Source organism: Nesoenas mayeri, assembly GCF_963082525.1.
Source record: "Nesoenas mayeri genome assembly, chromosome: 2".
In the NCBI taxonomy this organism is placed as follows: domain Eukaryota; kingdom Metazoa; phylum Chordata; class Aves; order Columbiformes; family Columbidae; genus Nesoenas; species Nesoenas mayeri.
In genome coordinates, this window is record NC_137543.1 from 87,469,241 (window position 1) to 87,486,684 (window position 17,444).

At 38.6% G+C, this 17,444-nt stretch overlaps 1 protein-coding gene across 3 annotated transcripts in view; it reads right to left on the reverse strand.

Moving 5' to 3' along the window:
• Positions 1-17,444, reverse strand: part of PIGN (phosphatidylinositol glycan anchor biosynthesis class N) — a 105,340-nt gene that overhangs the window by 14,906 nt on the left and 72,990 nt on the right. For all 3 annotated transcript variants that reach the window (XM_080339888.1, XM_080339889.1, XM_080339890.1), the window contains 7 exons: positions 16,220-16,331; positions 10,231-10,339; positions 8,128-8,230; positions 5,418-5,520; positions 3,915-4,001; positions 743-798; positions 181-256 (listed from right to left, as the gene is read on the reverse strand). In XM_080339888.1, the coding sequence (XP_080196014.1) occupies positions 181-256; positions 743-798; positions 3,915-4,001; positions 5,418-5,520; positions 8,128-8,230; positions 10,231-10,339; positions 16,220-16,331 (646 nt within the window). The remainder of the gene's footprint in view (positions 1-180; positions 257-742; positions 799-3,914; positions 4,002-5,417; positions 5,521-8,127; positions 8,231-10,230; positions 10,340-16,219; positions 16,332-17,444) is intronic.

The following is a 17,444-nucleotide window of genomic DNA, read 5'->3' on the forward strand; positions in this document are numbered from 1 at the left end:
CAGAAGGGTCTGTCACTAGAAACACTACAAAGGCTGAAAGCATCACACATGGTTAAGAAGGCTAATGAAATTCAAATATATACATATCTTTTTGTAAACTACAAAGTAACAACCCTGTATGTGATAAGTTTTTTATTGAACAGTTTTTTGAGAAAATTTGACTGTGGAAAGATTACTAACCTTCAGCACAAGCAATCCGCCCATCACGAAGGGACTGAATACAGTCAAGAAACAATAGACAGAAGCAGGATCAAAACTAGAGAAAAATGAAAAAGACATTACAACATAGACTTGAAATGGCATTTTCCATTAAAAAACAGAGCATTTAGTTATTCCTGCAACACACTGTGCATATATAGATTTTTAAACAAGGTTTCCAACTTTCTCTTCTCTTGTCCAAAAATTAAATTAGCAAGGACTGTCCACCTCACTTTTCCTTCTCTATAGCTTTTCCTCTGCCCATGTCTTTCGAGGTGCCATGCTGCTGGTGAGTGGACGAGCTCTCTCAGCTCACTCTGCCAGTAAGTTCTAATGGAAATCAAGACAACCTCATAATCAACAAGCTTAGGCTCTTAGAGAACACGTTACAGAGAGCAGAAACAAAATAAATTATCATTATTTCACTGACTATTGCTTTAATTCTGCTGCCCTGATTTTGCTAAACAAGTTTATATTTAGAACGTCAGCTATACAAAGAATTTTTTGTACTCTACCGTGTCTCAAATCAATGAGTAAAATTTACCTGTTAACAGAAGCTATGTTTCCAGTGCCAAAAAAAGCTGTCACTATGAAGAAAACCTAGATGTATTTAAGGAAAATAGATCACAGAAATAACTGCAGTAAAACAAAACCAGCATTTTCCGCCCTTTATTCGAATTTTCTTTCAAAATCCTACCATGAAACTAAAGCAGCTGACACACTATTATAGCTTTATACTGTATTAAGAAATCCAAAGCATTGCCTAGCTCTACCCAATATTTCACACATCTATGTCAATTTTAAAAGACAGGGGTGGCCTGGGTAAGAGTTCAGAGCCTGTCTTGAGGCTCCTGCCAGAAAGCTGCAGCTTATTTTTTACTGAGCTCCTACCTAGCAAGATGGGAACATCCCCAGATGACAATCCCAGCAGTGCATTCAACCACATGTTTTTGCAGAAAATACCAACATATGCATGCATACTGCACACCAGAAGAGATGGCTTTATTGAGGAACTGACCATGTGAGAGTTAGTTGGCTGTGAAACAAGACTAAAGGGGTTCCTATACTATCCCTTCCCACTGGTTTGTTGTCCAAAGGTTATGCTGGGTCTATCTGTTACAACACAGGAATCCCATTTTTTTCCCTACTTGAGGGAGCGAAGATAACTCTGGCAGGATCCGTATAGCTGGAAGTGGTTTTATAAACGCTACCCTTTTCATCTAGGTGCAATGCATGCTGCTATATGAGCCCATGAATTATATGAAGACAACTAGGGGTCTGGCACACCTTTCTTATGAGGAAAGACTGAGAGCTGGGTCTGTTCAGCCTGGAGAAGAGAAGGCTGAGAGGAGATTCCCATCAATGTTTATAAATATCTCAAGGGTGGGTATCGAGAGGATGGGACCAGACTCCTTTCAGTGGTGCCCAATGATAGGATGAGGGGCAACAGGCACAGACTGAAGCACAGGAGGTTCCATCTGAATATGAGGAGAAACTTCTTTACTTGGAGGGCGCCGGAGCACTGGAACAGGCTGCCCAGAGAGGTTGTGGAGTCTCCTTCTCTGGAGACATTCAAAACCCAGCTGGACACATTCCTGTGCGATCTGCTGTGGGTGAAACTGTTTTAGCAGGTGGGCTGGACTAGATGACCTCCAGAGGTCCCTTCCAACCCCAACCATTCTGTGATCCTGTGATTTTTCTACCTTCTGAGCTCACTGCGGCTCATTATAGCTCACGTCTCTTCAGCCAAAGAATGGTTTTTAACTGCTTTTTTTCATCATGCAGAGGCCTAGTCAGTGACTATGGCTGCTGTCGCCAGAGCTCCCTCCAGTCCTTCCTTTCCTCTTATAGCTCCTGCATTGGATCATTTATGTCTCTGCATAAACAATCGGATACCAACAATTCGGCAGAATCATTGGGATTCTGCATGCAATATTCTGGAAGGATTAGGTCAGCATAACTAAAGAAATTATGCTTCCCATGAGTATCATACCCTCTCAAGTTTAGTAACACAGTAGTCTTACAGCATAGTGCGATCCTGCCGTTTAGGATTTATAAGAACAACAGTTCTGCAATGAAACAAACAAATACTAGTAGCACATAGATCTAATCAAAATGCTAAGCCTAAACAATCTGAATCTTCTTCTGGAAAATGAGGCTAAGGTCCCTCAGCACATGCAGACTTTTGGGCCCTATACAGGAACCCCTGAGACAGTCTTAAGATATACAGCTCACAGGTTGTATTTGCAACATGACTGCTCTAGCACAAAAGGTTTCTCTTCTAATACCACTGTTTCTAAAGATTAAACAGCATCTACATTAAAAAAAGCTACAACACCTTTTGAGCGGGTGTGTTATCAAAGCTGATCTCTGCAAAGACTTGCAAATTGTGTATTTTTTCAGCTGGACAAAACACATTCAAGTGTTTTAGATTAAGGTAAGATGAATGGAGTGCTACCTTCACGTGTTTGATTGAATTAGTACTAGGCTGGAGCTTTAAAATAATACAGTCTGATTGTTTGATTTTTGTTTTGGCTCATTTTTAGCATCTGACAGCAGTAGCTTTACTAAAAGTTAGCTTATTTTTTGTTAAAAATAGCAAAATAGCAAATGAAATTGATACATTTACTGCAAGGTGTCTCAGCTGCTTTTCATGTATACACTGAAGCAAACACAGATGTTCAACATTTTGCAAATTGTTTTGCCTCCCTCCTCAGCACTGAACTGCCTTCTTAATGAGGTATCTGTCACACTTTCTCTGATGGAGATTCCTAATGTCCAACAGCATTGTCCCAAACTCCCACAGGGACTCTGATCCATCCTCTCAGATTTGACTATTCCACAAAGTATAAAGACTGTTTTTGCAGGAACTGGTATTGAGACAACTTCCTCCCAGCTCCAGCTATGATAACTCACCCACACTAGAAACCTGTGTATTCTAGACTGCCTTGTAATTTCTCTCCCACTTGCACACCCATCTCCCTTGCTGCCAAATATCTTTCACTTAACAGTAGTGCCATGATGGAAGAGAAAAATAACATTTTCAAGTCTTTGCAGTATTAAAGAAACAAAACCCACAACTGTAGCTCTAACTACAGTAATGCAAATAACTGCTCTGTTGGTAAACTAACAAACAGCTCTTCCTTCCCAAGCCTAAATAATTTTTAACAGCAGAAACCATGTGTGTGATATCAATAACTCTAGGCCAGATTCTGGGAACACATTTCACTAAGAGTCTGTAGGAACTTCCCTTCTTGTCTCACGTACCTGGCCATGGCCAATGCCTGCCCCCTAACATTTTCTTCTTAACATACTACCATACTTTAAAAAATGAGAATAACTTTAATATCACTTTTTCCAACTGATTTGTGAAGGGTGAATGAGTTCCCTCCAGCCAAAATGTAACGAACCAAAACCAAACTGAAAACAGGACTCCGTAGAAGAAAGTTTTCATCAACTATAACAGCCATAAGAGACAAAACTTTACAAAGTGGCCAAGGAGCCAGATTCCAAAACAGTGCAGTTCGTACTGAATGTTTTACTACTTTATCAAAAAAAAAGTAATGTACAAGACCACTGTCTTTTGACCAACAGGAGTCAAATAATCTTCACCAGCTTCTGTTTCCAGTGGCTACCAGGCTACAAATTTTGACTGTGGAGCCTTTTGAAATAAAACCCATCTTTTCCCTGGAACGCAGCAACCCACAAAAGGATACAAAGAAGAAAGACCTGCGGATGTCATCCAGGTGGAGTTGTCGAAACTGAGTTATATCAGTAGCACAGGCAAAGTTGAAAACAGCAAGCTGGAAAGAGAGCAGAAAAAGTTAACACCAAATATCAACTGATGCTCTTTGACAGAACCACCATATTTTTACTGAAATGAATGAGAAATAAACCCACTTTCCTATCAGCTGTTATTAGAGTAGTATTACGATGAGAACTTTCAACCTTTCCCATATTTTCATTATACTTTAATGAATCTGCCAGAAAGATTGTACAAGCGAGATTATGAAATCAACATTGGAGCTTCTGCAGTTATCTACACTAAAAATGAACTTATGTGCCTTAGATTTATTAGCATCTTTTTTCATCATGAATATTCCTCCTACACACACATACTTCCACTGCTCATATGAACATGTGCATAAAGACCCACGGAAATAAAAGGCAGCAATTATCCTCAGCTGACTTATGTTAAGAGTGAGAACACTAAAATATTCGCCATCTCCTCCACTCAGTTCTCAGCACAATATCACTTGACCTAAAGAGAAATTGCTTTAATGGAGTTTAAGAGGTCAATGAACTCCTTTTCACTGGGGAAAAGAAAAAATTCAAGTAAGACATTCAATACTGACAACATTTTAATTAAAAATAACCTCACATCATCAGAGAACCAACCTGGATTCTCTAATACAAGATTTATTTTGTGGCATATATTAACAGGCATTATAGAGATGATTTTTCTAACATAAAAACAGGAAGCGAGGTGACAGCATTATTGTTGTTCCCTTTACTTGAAACCAAAAGTCAAATTATGTACAGGGAATGACAACATAACATAACTATATGTAGCATAAATACAGATTCTTGTTTTCATTTCTGATACTCAACCCTGTCCTCTCTCTCATGTTTTAAAATTTTCTCCCTTGCAGGAGAACCACAAAACCACAGTAGGTGTCAGGTCTGCCGTGGTCACTGCTGTGGCTCAGATTTCACCTCCCAGCACTTCCCTCTAGTTATTAAGAGCTAAGAAAGAATGGAAGGACAAAGTCAAACTAAGATTTCTGGTATTTCCTATTGGTATTTTCAGAAATCAAGCTATTTCTTCTCAGCCTTTCACTTGTGTTTCTGCCATCAGAATAAAAAAAGTGCAGTAACATTGCACTTATTACTCTAAAGAGTTATTGTACCTTACACTGGATTAGCACTGCAGTTGATGAACAGAGCTTTGTAGACTACAGGACATACCACTAAGTTAAATTGATTTTCTGCATTCCAACAAATGGCTCTAATGTGGAATATCTTCAATAACACAAATTACAAATCTCTCTTATAAGGTCACATTCCTGTTCCATAAAACAGCTGATACTGGATTCCCAAACTTAAAGAAGTACAAAGTGTTGCTCTATGAAAAGCACTCAGAGTATTTATTATGTCATCAATGGAAAAAGAAAGATAAAGCTGATCATTAACTTGATACAGTTATCTGAAGCTGTTACCTTTGGCTTGACTGAAAGACCATAGTGCTGCAGTGCTTCTTGCTCCATGTTTATCCACACAAACATCAAACCAGAAAGCACCAGTGGAAACAGAGCTTCATACCTGAAGAGCAATATAATCATAGTAAGTTCAGTCACTAACAACTACTTACCATGAAATACTGATGTTTCTTTACTTTTTTCTTCACACAAATGATATACTGAAGACCTAGTGGCATTCTCCCACTTCTCTCCCCATTTCTGAGGAGTATCCGCAGTTGGTTGAAGTTTAAAGCCATACAGTAAATGGTAAAGGTGGAAGAAAGAGAGGTGGCTTCAGCTTTGTCATGTTTTGCACTAGTTTTCTCATTTGATGGCTGCCACAACATTGGATGAGTGCCTTTTGTGTCATGATTAATTTTAACAAAAATGGAACAAAATTTAAAATATACAGGAAAAAATAATCACACTTGGAACCCATTCTCTGCAAAATGGAAAATTGTGCATGAAAGCTATTTGGAACTGAGGGGTTACAGGCCAACCTAGACAGTGACCAGAGATTGTGTCTCTTTAAGATCAAATCATACAAACTCATTCTGGTGATCTCAGTCTAGTTCCAACGAGAGAGGCATCTACATAATAAAAAGAGCATTACATTTCACTGAAGTGAAATATCCTTTACCATACACTAATCCATCGCAATAGCAGCATCAAGTGACACTAAACAAGATCTCTGAGCTGTTCTAGTTAACACTCCCAGCCCCAGAGGAGAACTTCTGGCTCCTACAGCACTCACATACAGCAAACTGTGAGTGTATTTCTATGAGAGATTAAACCCCCAGATAACTTAGAGGTGTAGACTGTCATTGGATAACATTAATTTCTTGTTGCCCTCTACATCTCAGTTGTACTTTATGGTGCCTTTCAGGTTTGTTTTTTTTTTATTTCAGGATAAAATTATAATACTGAAACCATGACACTAATACTGACAATGCTGTAAATTTCTTCCTTTTAATTTTTTCTCCTCCTTGGACACAACTTATTTGTCTAAAAATAAGAAAATCATTGCAGTTAATCTTGGTATTGTTTCTGTTGCGCCTCCTCACTACGGTAGCTACAAGGCAGTTTCTAACTGGAACAAAAAATTGTGGATAAACATTTTTGTATAATTGCAGAATGACAAGCAGTTAAACATGAAGACAACAATGGGTGGGCTGTCACTAACACAAGGACTTAAAACCCTCACAATTGTCTACACTTGCCTACAAACTGAGTGTCTTCAACTGAGTCAGTGACAACTATTTGTATGCAACCACACTCTTCAGCTGGCTTCAATACTTCCATTTAACTGCACCTAGAGATGTGTTGTAATTACCTGGGCAACACACTGGGTTATTATTACATGATATAATAGAGCACTGAGGAGAGAAACACTGGATACTTTTGGTGCCGAGTACCTCTTTCCTGCTTTGACTGTTTTCTTCTGGCGTGGGTTTAAAAAAAAATAATAAATAAAATAGTTCCAAAATTTGTTGGTCTAATTGAACATTGTAGGAAGACAGTGGAGAGCTGTTTAAGTGGTCTGGAGCAGGGTCAAAATACAAAGAGTGAAGGTACCAACCTCAGAGAGAATAACATTCATGATTTATCCTGTAGCCAGGACAGGATAAGAAGGTTGAGTGTAAGAGTGTGTGTGTGGACAGGAGTACAATTAGGATCAAAATCTTAATGGGGAATTGGAGACAGGACATTACAAGAGAGATGCTTCATCTAAGATGAGAGTATCCACAAGAGGCAGCTATTGCAAAATGTCTGCTGTAAGATATTTTATTCCACTTAATTTTCCAGTGTAATTAAATCCAGAAGATAAGTGGGAGCGGAGGCAGAGAGAATGGTTCCTATACTCCCCATTAATTATGCTCTTAAGAGCGAGTGAGTCCAGGAAAAAAAAAAAAAGGATGGGCTGACATGGTGATTTCTTCATTAATAAGCTCAGAGGAGTTGTCTTTTATCCAAAAAGAAGAAAGCCCTACTCTTTCTGGGGACTAGCATCCATTTGAAAAAAAATTACTTCCATAAAAATCTCTCTGAACAAAATCTTCCCTCATTTTAGGGCTACCTGTTTCCTGTCACACATCATTTAAGTCATAATCCAGCAGCAGTGCTGAGCAGCTGGGAGACAAATGATTTCCTTTTGTTTGAGAGCAGAACACATGCCAAAACAACAAAAGACAAACTAAACCAGACTTTCCTATTTTGGTGCAGGATTGTTTGCATACATACCCTTCCAGCCACTGCTTGGTCTATCTCAGGGGTGTCAAACTCATTTTCACTGGGGACCACATCAACCTTGTGGTTGCCTTCAAAGGGCTGAATGTAATTTTAGGACTGTATAAAATGTATAAATGTAGGAGTAGTTACATTTATACAGTCCTAAAATTGCATTCGGCCCTTTGAAGGCAACTGTGAGGCTGATGTGGTCTCCAGTGAAAATGAGGTTGACACCCCTGGCCTATCTGAAAGGAACATTAACAAACAGTATTTATAATACAAGGAGAAATATGTAAGTTCCCCTGAAATTTTATTTATGAAACCAAACAAGGAAATAAATGGTGAGACTACAGCTGGAAGCACATGCTACTCCTTTAACAGGTTCATGAGATTCAGCAGTTTCACATTTAGCCCTTGAATTTCATATGTAAGACCAATCCAAAGAGAGTATGGGAAGTACCCTGTGCTGAGGAGCAGGTAGGTGGACATCAGGGAGAGCAATATGCTGAATAGTCGCTGAAAGAGAAATGTGGAGCTCAGTAATGGCAACACTGAGGAAGAAGCTGCAATAAAAAGAGATCCATCAGTCACTGTATGTGAAGCATTTCATCCTCAGTAACAAGATAACATTCTTCAAATCTTGACACTTTATATACAGAAATTCAATACTAGTCATATATACCCTTGTATTTTCAGAAGTTACTTTTGCTAAAGAAAAGCCAATGTTTGGAATGCTTGATATTTATCAAAAGTCATTTTAGTTCTCTACCATTTTAATTCCCTGGTGTTGTGGTTTGACCTCCCCTGGCAAATAAGCAGCACCAGTTGCACATTCCTCACCACCCCAGAGGAATGAGGAAGAGAATAAAAAAAGTGACGCCACCAACCTTGGAAAAGCTACAGGAGACCTCGGTACTTTAATTCTTATGGTGCCACATTTGTGATGCACGCTAGTGACAAGGCAGATGCCAGTTGTGGTGATGGTAGTGACAAAGAATTTCTATCCAACAGGAGCACTGAGGACACATTGTTCGATGCCTCAGCTTTTTGCCTGCTTAGCTCTGTCTTGAATTATGCAGAACAACTTCAGGAAGTACACAAAGCTCCTACCTTGTATATCATATTCACTTAAAATGACTACTTCCAGTCTGAAAGACTTTTCTAGAATATTCAATACTACTGTGGCAGCAAATAGACTTTTTGGGTACATAGTTTACTTCACTATTAGCTTTATTTTTAATCACAGAAACATCACCCACATCAAAGAGAATTTCTAATATACTTTTTCCTCATAAATCTAGACCTTTCTGGCTGCCTAAATCATCTCTAGGACGAAAAATGTTTTTCTTCTCAGCCTTACACAGGAGAGAAAGATAAGGTCTACCCTCAATTCCTGCTCCAGTAAGGCAAGCAGGGCGTCATTGATTTCATCAACCTTACAACTGCAAGGAATTCATCCACACAGATATCTCTGCTTAGCTTAGCCTGCTACAAAAAGCTAGGAAAGCATGATGGAAAGGAAAATGCTCCAATGAAAACTACATTACGAAGAGACCATTGCTCATACACACACTGATCACCATCAGTTATATTAATTTTGAATCCATTTGCTCAAACAGAGCAGGATTGCTAAAACTGACCATATCTGTTTAAGGTAAAACAGTGTCACCAGTAGAGCGATGTACATGACATCCAGCCACTAGATAACAAGAGTCCTAATTCTTCCAGTAAACTATATTTAAATTTCTGGTCTTGACTTCCAGCAAAGAGCTGCTATCAAACTCTGCACAGGACATGTTTAGCTCTAAAACAAATCCCACATTCCAGATCACTTGGGGACAAGCAATACATTTTCTAATGAAGCCCTACAGAAATTGTTTTATAGCTGAAATAGGAAAGGTATTGCTTTACTGTATTCCATAACCCCATTGATAATTACATTTGCTCTGTTTAATCATCCTAAGATTTTAATTTTAGAGTGGTAAAAAATCCATACACTTTTAAGTTGTTTTTTTCTTTAATAATAAGATTCTAATATATATTAAACATATATTAGCATCATTTTTGACAAGCATTTGGAAGTTAGCTCTGAAAAGCACTTCCATACCCCAACAGTCTCCACCATCAGCTGCAAGTTCAAGCTTGTATTGAAATACAGCAACAACCTTTCCTCACTTCCCTATGTTTAACTGGATTGCTGGCAGAATATGTCACATTACCCTTATCTGGCTCCAAGTGAAACAAAAAAGGGAATTATTATGTCTCTAAAAGGAGTTTTCAAGATATTCAGCATATTCAAAACAAAAGATAAAGCTACTTGTAAAACAAAGTTGTTGGCATTTTATTACAAACTTATAAAGGAGTTACACTTTACAAGACTTTCTCACACATTCCTCAAAAAAACTCACTTAGGAAAGAATAGTGAACACATGGAAGAAAGAAAAACACATGGAGTCAAATAAAGGAATATACACAAAAGTAAGATGTTAATAAAAAAGCGTCACAGCCCCCTACCCAATTCCAAAGTACCAGCGTTCAAGTTTGGGAGGGAAGACGTTCTTACCTAGAGTCATCCAGCTAATAATCTGATTCAATACAGGCAATCCCTGTTTGTTCTTAAGACTGTCATGGGTACTGCTCACAACATACGTAGAGAGTGTAATACTCAACATCTAGAAAGAAGAAATCAGACAATGAAGCACATAATTAATGTATAGATCTATGCTATCCTATACTAAATACATAAATATGCTTTGGAGTTGCATAACACCTCATCTGAATCAACAAAAGTACGAGAAGTCTGATAAGTAGTGTCAAGTATTCCTAGCTTTTTAAAACTTCCTTCTTGTTTTCGGTGTGGGGTTTTTTTTGTGTGTGGGGGGTATTGTTGTTGTTCTGTGTGGTTTTGTTTTTACTGTTTTGTTGTGTGTGGAGCTTTTTGTTTTTGTTTTTAATTCTTCTTATTATTTATTTGTGCTATTTTTAAATAGTTTCAAGAATTGCCCTGGATCATCGATTTTAAATTATATGCTCTTTGTCAAGAGTAGCTACTTAAATACTCATGTAAATCACAGAAAACATATGCCCTAGTTTTTCAAGGAGCAGCTACCCTCAAACTGCAGCCACGAAGAACTGGCAGATCCTCCAGCTTTGCCGCAGGATCAGGTACAGGCTGAAGGGGAAAGGCTGTTAAGGCAAGAGCTTTGCATGGACAGCACAGCTCTTGTTAGAGAGACAGCAACAGCAGCACAGGTGGATTTTAAGAAATGGAAAGAAGCTGCAATCTTAGCAGACCCATTCAAAGGAAATTGTTTGAACCACCTCAAGCAGATCTTTCTGCTTTGGTGAGGCAAAGAAGCTGAAGATTTTTTTTCCTTGACTAATTCAAGAGACACCATTCAGTCATCAAGTAAGTGTAAAAAAACTTAGGAAAATTACCCCATGAGTCAGTCATTTTTGAAAGATGACAATTATCCAAGAAAACGCATGAGCCAAGTTTTCAATTACTGCTATTTATTCACAACTCTGCAATTCCACTAAAAGGCAAATCAAGCATGCATGGTACTTTGCAAACACGTGCTTTAAAATTGCATTACAAGATATAATTGCTGTTGTGGCTTTTTTAGTGCAAAAAAAACTACACAGTGTTCACATCCATCACTTTTACCATATGAATAGCTGCAGTGATAACCTAGTGGTACCTGCTCAGAGGATACACTTAGAAGTCAGCATTCTTTTTTGGCTTGGTTTCACAGGTGCTCAGTATCTGCTGCTTCTATTTAATTTCGGGCCACAAGAATATGTAACTTCTTTTTCTGTGTGACATCAATAAAGCACGCTAAAGCATTAAGCCTCCAAAAGCTCATGGAATTTGCCCCTTTATACCTCTAATGTTTATTTGGGATGCTTTCACAGCATCACAGAAGGTTAGGGACTGGAAGGGACTTTGAAAGGTCATCTAGTTCAATCCCCCTGCCGGAGCAGGAACACCTAGAACAGATCACACAGGAAGGCATCCAGGCGGGTTTTGAATGTCTCCAAAGAAGGAGTTGTATTCACATCAGATCTCTCCCCTTTGATATATCCTTTCAACTTATTTTAGTGTCATAAGCTCTGGAAATCCCTCTGCTATTCTCTAGCCACTGGTGAAGTCACTTTGCACTCACTTTGTGCCATCTCCCATAATATATCTTGTGCTTTGAAGACTTGTGATGACCTGGGCATGTTACTAAACTCAATTTACTGCTGCTAGATCTATGCTAGAATCCAGGGCAGGGCTCGGCATCTGCTTTGGAGACTCCTGTGTTTGCAGTTTAAGTAATGTTCAAACTGCTCTCAGCTTTCACCAACATCTTCAGAACCCTAGAAGCAACTTGGAGATGCAAACTGAGGTCACCAGCTAAGAATCTGTCTTCTTTCCCCATTCACAACATTCTTGGAAGTTTGCAGATTGTTCTTAAACAGCTTAAGAGCTGGCATCTAAGAAACACTCATCTGTAGGTCACAGCTAGAAAGAAGAAACCAACGGTGACATCTGCAGTCCCAACACCTCTTTGCCTCCTGTCCCTTAGCTCCATTGATATGACATGGATTCCTCCTGTTCATTCCTACTCCTAAATTAGAGAAGAAAACTAATAAACTGACCACCATGGACCCACATGAAGTTCAAGCCTCCTAGGAAAAATAACTTGACTTAACATTATCAACTAATGGCAACAGCAGCGTTTTCAGTAGTGCAGCAAAAACTGGGATTCACCTATGAAACTGATGGCAAAGAGAAACCGGTGTTCTCTCCAGAGAAAAAAAATTAATTTGTACTTTAAGCACTGCAGCAGTCTAGCTGATGGGTTATAACTAACTTCTGTTTTCACCATTCCTGAAGCCTTAATGACTTCTCAAAGATCACAGAATCATTCAGGTGGGAAATGACCTTTAAGATCATCAAGTACAACCGTAAACGTAACACCACGAAGTCCACCACTAAACCATGTCCCTCAGCACCACGTCTACGCACCTTTTAAATCTCTCCAGGGATGGTGACTCCACCACTTCCCTGGGCAGCCTGTTCCAGTGCTTTACAACCCTTTCTGTGAAGAAATTTTTCCCAATGTCCAATCTGAACCTCCCCTGGTGCAACTTATGACTGTTTCCTCTCATCCTGTCACTGTTACTTGTGAGAAGAGACCAACACCCACGTTGCTAGAAGACAGAAGTAGCATCAACCAAAAGACAATCTTCCCCTTGCCACAGTGAACAAAATTGAGAAAAAAAAAAATGTTATTCCTGCTTTAATGACATCAAGAGAAAACTTGAGAAACTCTTGGCAATTTTCAGAAACTGTGAGGGTGTAATTAGTATCTTCTGCCTCAAGCAAACAGTGACATATATCAAAACTTCAAAATTAGGTCTAAACATGACTGAAGTTTATGTAACAGAAATGTAAGTGTAACCATATTAAACTTAAGCTTGCATTTTTACTTTTTATAATTTCTTTATTTATACAGTTCTGCTGAAAAATCTTTTTCATCATGCTGTTGGGATGTATGGGACTTTATTTCTCTAAGGCTAATATCCCTGTTGCAAATCTATAGTGTGCAGTTACAAAAACCAGTGAATAAATGAGTGGCCTGTAAGTGGCCTCTTAGATCCATAAAGGTGTGTAGTTCATACTCATTTGCTAAGGTGTACACTCTGTCCCATCTATGGAAAAACCAACACAAAAATACATAGGACCAGATTGGAGGGAATTATCTATTCCGTGGATGACTACATGCAAACTGGTGGGTTTTTTGCCTCCTCCGAGGGTCTCCGCCAACTCAGGTTTCTTTTTGATCAAATGGTGATCAGTGAATTTAATGGAACAATCTTTGTTCCTTTCCACACATGATATTTTCACTACAGGCTAATTCCCAGACAGAAAATGAAGCTCACTTGGACCAGAAAGAAGAAAGCTGTCTTCAGAAAGGGGGGGGGGGGGAAGAGAATAAAATAAAATAAAAAAATCAACATAAGTGCAACAAAAAAGCCTAGGCTATACCAAATCTCTCTCTTTCTCTGATTGAAATAGGAAGTGAAATGAAAAGGGAAGTGTCTTTATTCAGATGTAATTCCAAAATAACCTGTGAAGAACAACTCAGGCAAATAAGAACTACTTAAGCCTTTGGGAAATATGATCTTGATCTTATTTCTTGTATGAAAATGCATGTCATACCAAACAAGCAGAGGCAAAAATCTGAGGTAAAGTGAAATGAAAGATTTAAAAAAGGGTTCTTGCACACAGATGCTACCACGACAAAGAAAAAAAGGATAAAACCCCAAACCAAACAACAACAACAACAAAAAAACACACCACCACCAAACCAAAACCAAATGGACTCAGGGGATCCTGATGGGAGATGTTCGGCCAGATCAGTAGGCTTTTTGCTAAAAGGAAGAAAACTAGAAACAACAGGTATTCCTTCTCCACTGTGTAATTCAAAGGCTTAGTCAAAGCTGAACCTATAAAAGATGTGAGCAGAGTGGCTAAAGGAGCACCCAAGACAAACCATAAAGACATGAGGAAGAGACATCACATTTTCCATTCCACTTCAGTGAGTGCTTGGAGAAAAGGGGCACATAATGAAGAAAGACCTGTAGCAAATTAATCTATCTTCTCATTCCCCAAAATGAAGAAACATCAAACAATCTTAGTTTCCTGTCTATGAAGGAACATGATCAGAGTAAAGCACAGCTTTCAGTGACTGTCTCCAAACACCACATATGGGGGAGCTGCAAAAACTACTTTAAGAAACCCCTTGTTAGATGCAAAACAGGAACCCAATGGTATGTGCTTGGGTGTATGAATGTCAATGCCCTGATCGCTGTCGGTCATTGCAAAATAAGTCTGTTCCATCTGACTAGAGGACTCATCTCACCATTAAAAACTTCCTGGGAGCTGTAAATCAAAACTCATGTGTTCAAAATGCTCTAAACCAGCATTTCTGAAGATTATCCTCTTCCTTGTCCCCACTGAAAACTCCAACTCAAAATAAAAAGTAAAAGGAGAACAAGGGAAATCCATTGCCTAGAAATACTAGTCTACTGACAAACATTTTCCTTTTGTATTCCTGTACATTTCAAAGCAACTAAAGGCAACCTAACCTCCAAACAAGTTATTTATTTAGAAACACGTGTAATTCCTCTGTAATGTCCTCTCTGCCCGCTAAGTTTGAACGATTTTCTCTCTCAGTCCCTTCCTTACCTAGAGTGTTAATGGCAGATCCTATGTTTTCCATTCCCAGGTAAACTTCCAAAATAAAAATCTAAGAGACTTGTAAGTAGGTGTCACTGTTGTAAAATATCCTCTGATTAAGGAGCAATTTGAGGAGTTTTATGATCTTAAAAGTTGGGAGAAAAATGAAGATGTTATTCCCTGAACAAGCAGGCAGAACATCTTCATCTAATTATCTCAGGACCATATGTGAATTTCCTGATTCTCTCAAGTTGGCTCAAGAACAGCCTGGCATTAATTTTTGACTACAGATCTATTTCATCAACATCATAATTTGTGAGCTTCTCCACAAAGTTACACCATGTGAGATGCTGCAGCAGTTGTGTGACATGTTGAGGTCAGCCAAGTGCCAGATGCCCACGCAGCTGCTCCCTCTCTCCCCCAGCCAGTGCAAGTTGTTTTCGGGCATCCCAGCGAGAATCCCACTGCTGAGTATACACTGGAAATACCTGTCCTAAATGCTTAGGAAAGGAACTGATACCTCTTTTCACAGGTAAGCTGGAAAACTTAAGAGAACTCATCACCACATTATACATGTGTGCATGCTCGAGTAAAGGCATTTTAAGCATTTATTATTCTTTCCCCTCCTCCTTTTAACAAATTTGAGCTCCCTGCCTAAATCACTGAAATAATGAATGCATTGCTTAGCTCAATAAGAAACTCCAGCACACAGTAAGTCATAACCAATAACGCTGGTCCTGAAATAAAACGACAGACATGCAAGGTATTATTAGAATCTTAAAAGCTCTCTAGAACTTAATTAACACCTAGTATGAAAAGACCTACCTATTTCACAAAGCTATAAAGAAAAAATTCTCATCTTTCATCTGAAAGAAGAATTAAATGACAGAAAACCAGCTCAGTACCAGTTTCACATTGTTATTCAACAGCCAGAAACTGGAAAGAAGCCCCCGAACCAGCAAGCCTGTCCACAGCGTGTGCAATTCCTGCAAAGGTTACTGGAAGTTACATACACAGATGGAAGGCAGGACAAACTCTCAAACTCCGAGCAGAGCATCAAAACGCCTATGCAAATATATGCATCAATACACACAAATATGCACAGGATGAGATTTTGTGAACACAGCATTATGATATTTTAAAAAGCATGTTACCATGAGCACATGGTCCTCTTGAAACAGTCAAGGGGAAAAATCTTAGGAACAATCATTTTCTCCTTGAAAATTGTGGTCTTGGTAGGAACATGTTCTTAGAAAGTATGTAAAAATTTGTGCATAAAAAACCTATAACATTCAGAATTAGTGAAAAGTAGGCAACTGACCTGATAAAAATATACTTTCAGTTCTTCATTACTTCTGTGCTTATTTTCACTTTGACAACGACATGCCAGTGAGAAGAAAGAGATCAAGAGAGTCAGCAAACCAGTTGCTATTCTGTAAAAATAAACAAAAGAACAATAAAATCCCAGGCAATATAATCAACACAATCATGAAATTTTCAGAGAACTGTTCTTCATTAAGTTGAGATAATTCATTACAGTGTCAAGACTAAATAGTTAAGGAAACTTCAACATTCAGCTTTAGAAAAACAAAATCCAATCCAGAATCAGGGGATGTGGTATGGGGTTTTGGGGGGTTTGTTTTTGTTTTTCTAAAACACAAGCTTGCCATCCAGAAACATAGCTATGGTCTTTTCATGGCAGTGGCAAATAAATAAATAAGTAAGTAAGTAAATAAATAAATAAATCTCCATTTTGGCTACACATCTGATCTGCAACCCATTATTTTTAGGTACTTTCTATTACCTCCATGTAATATTTTGAGCAAAATAGTAAGTGACCAGTGACCTAAAGTTAGTGGTTTCAAGGTTTGTCAGGTTTGTCACCTAAGAGGGTAATTAAAACCACCATTACTATCAAATACATAGATTTGTTTAAATTCAACAGCAAGATTGTCATTCATCACATAAACACAGCAAAAAAATACTGCTTGACATTATTGAGTAAACCTGCTAATTATGACACTGTTCCAAAATAATAGGCATGATTCACTAAAACATCAGTACTCATATCACCTCTTATTGTCTTGCTTCAGTCATCAGGCAAACAGAGGAACTGTAAGGGCAGAAGTGTTCGCATGTGTTTCTTTGTCATGCTGCATTCTTGCTATGGAAGTAGTCAAACCACACAGTAGTGCCCACTTCCACTTGTCCCTTGGCACCTCCACCAAGAGACTCTGGACAAAAATGTCCTACTCCAAGCAGTGTCAGCTACAGCAGGCTGCTCAGGGCCATGTCTCGCTGGGTGTTAAATACTTCCACTGGTGGAGACTCCACAGCCTCTCTGGGGAACCTGGTTCCAGTGCTTGACCACCTTCAGCATAGAAAAGCTTTTTTCTTATGTTTAAATTGAATTTCCTGTATCTGAATTTTTGCCTATTTCTTTTCTCTTCACTGGACACTGAGAAAAATCTGTCTGTCGTCTTTACTTTTCTCACCCAGACAGGTATGTATATAAACCAATAAGATCCTCTTGAGTTTTCTCCAGA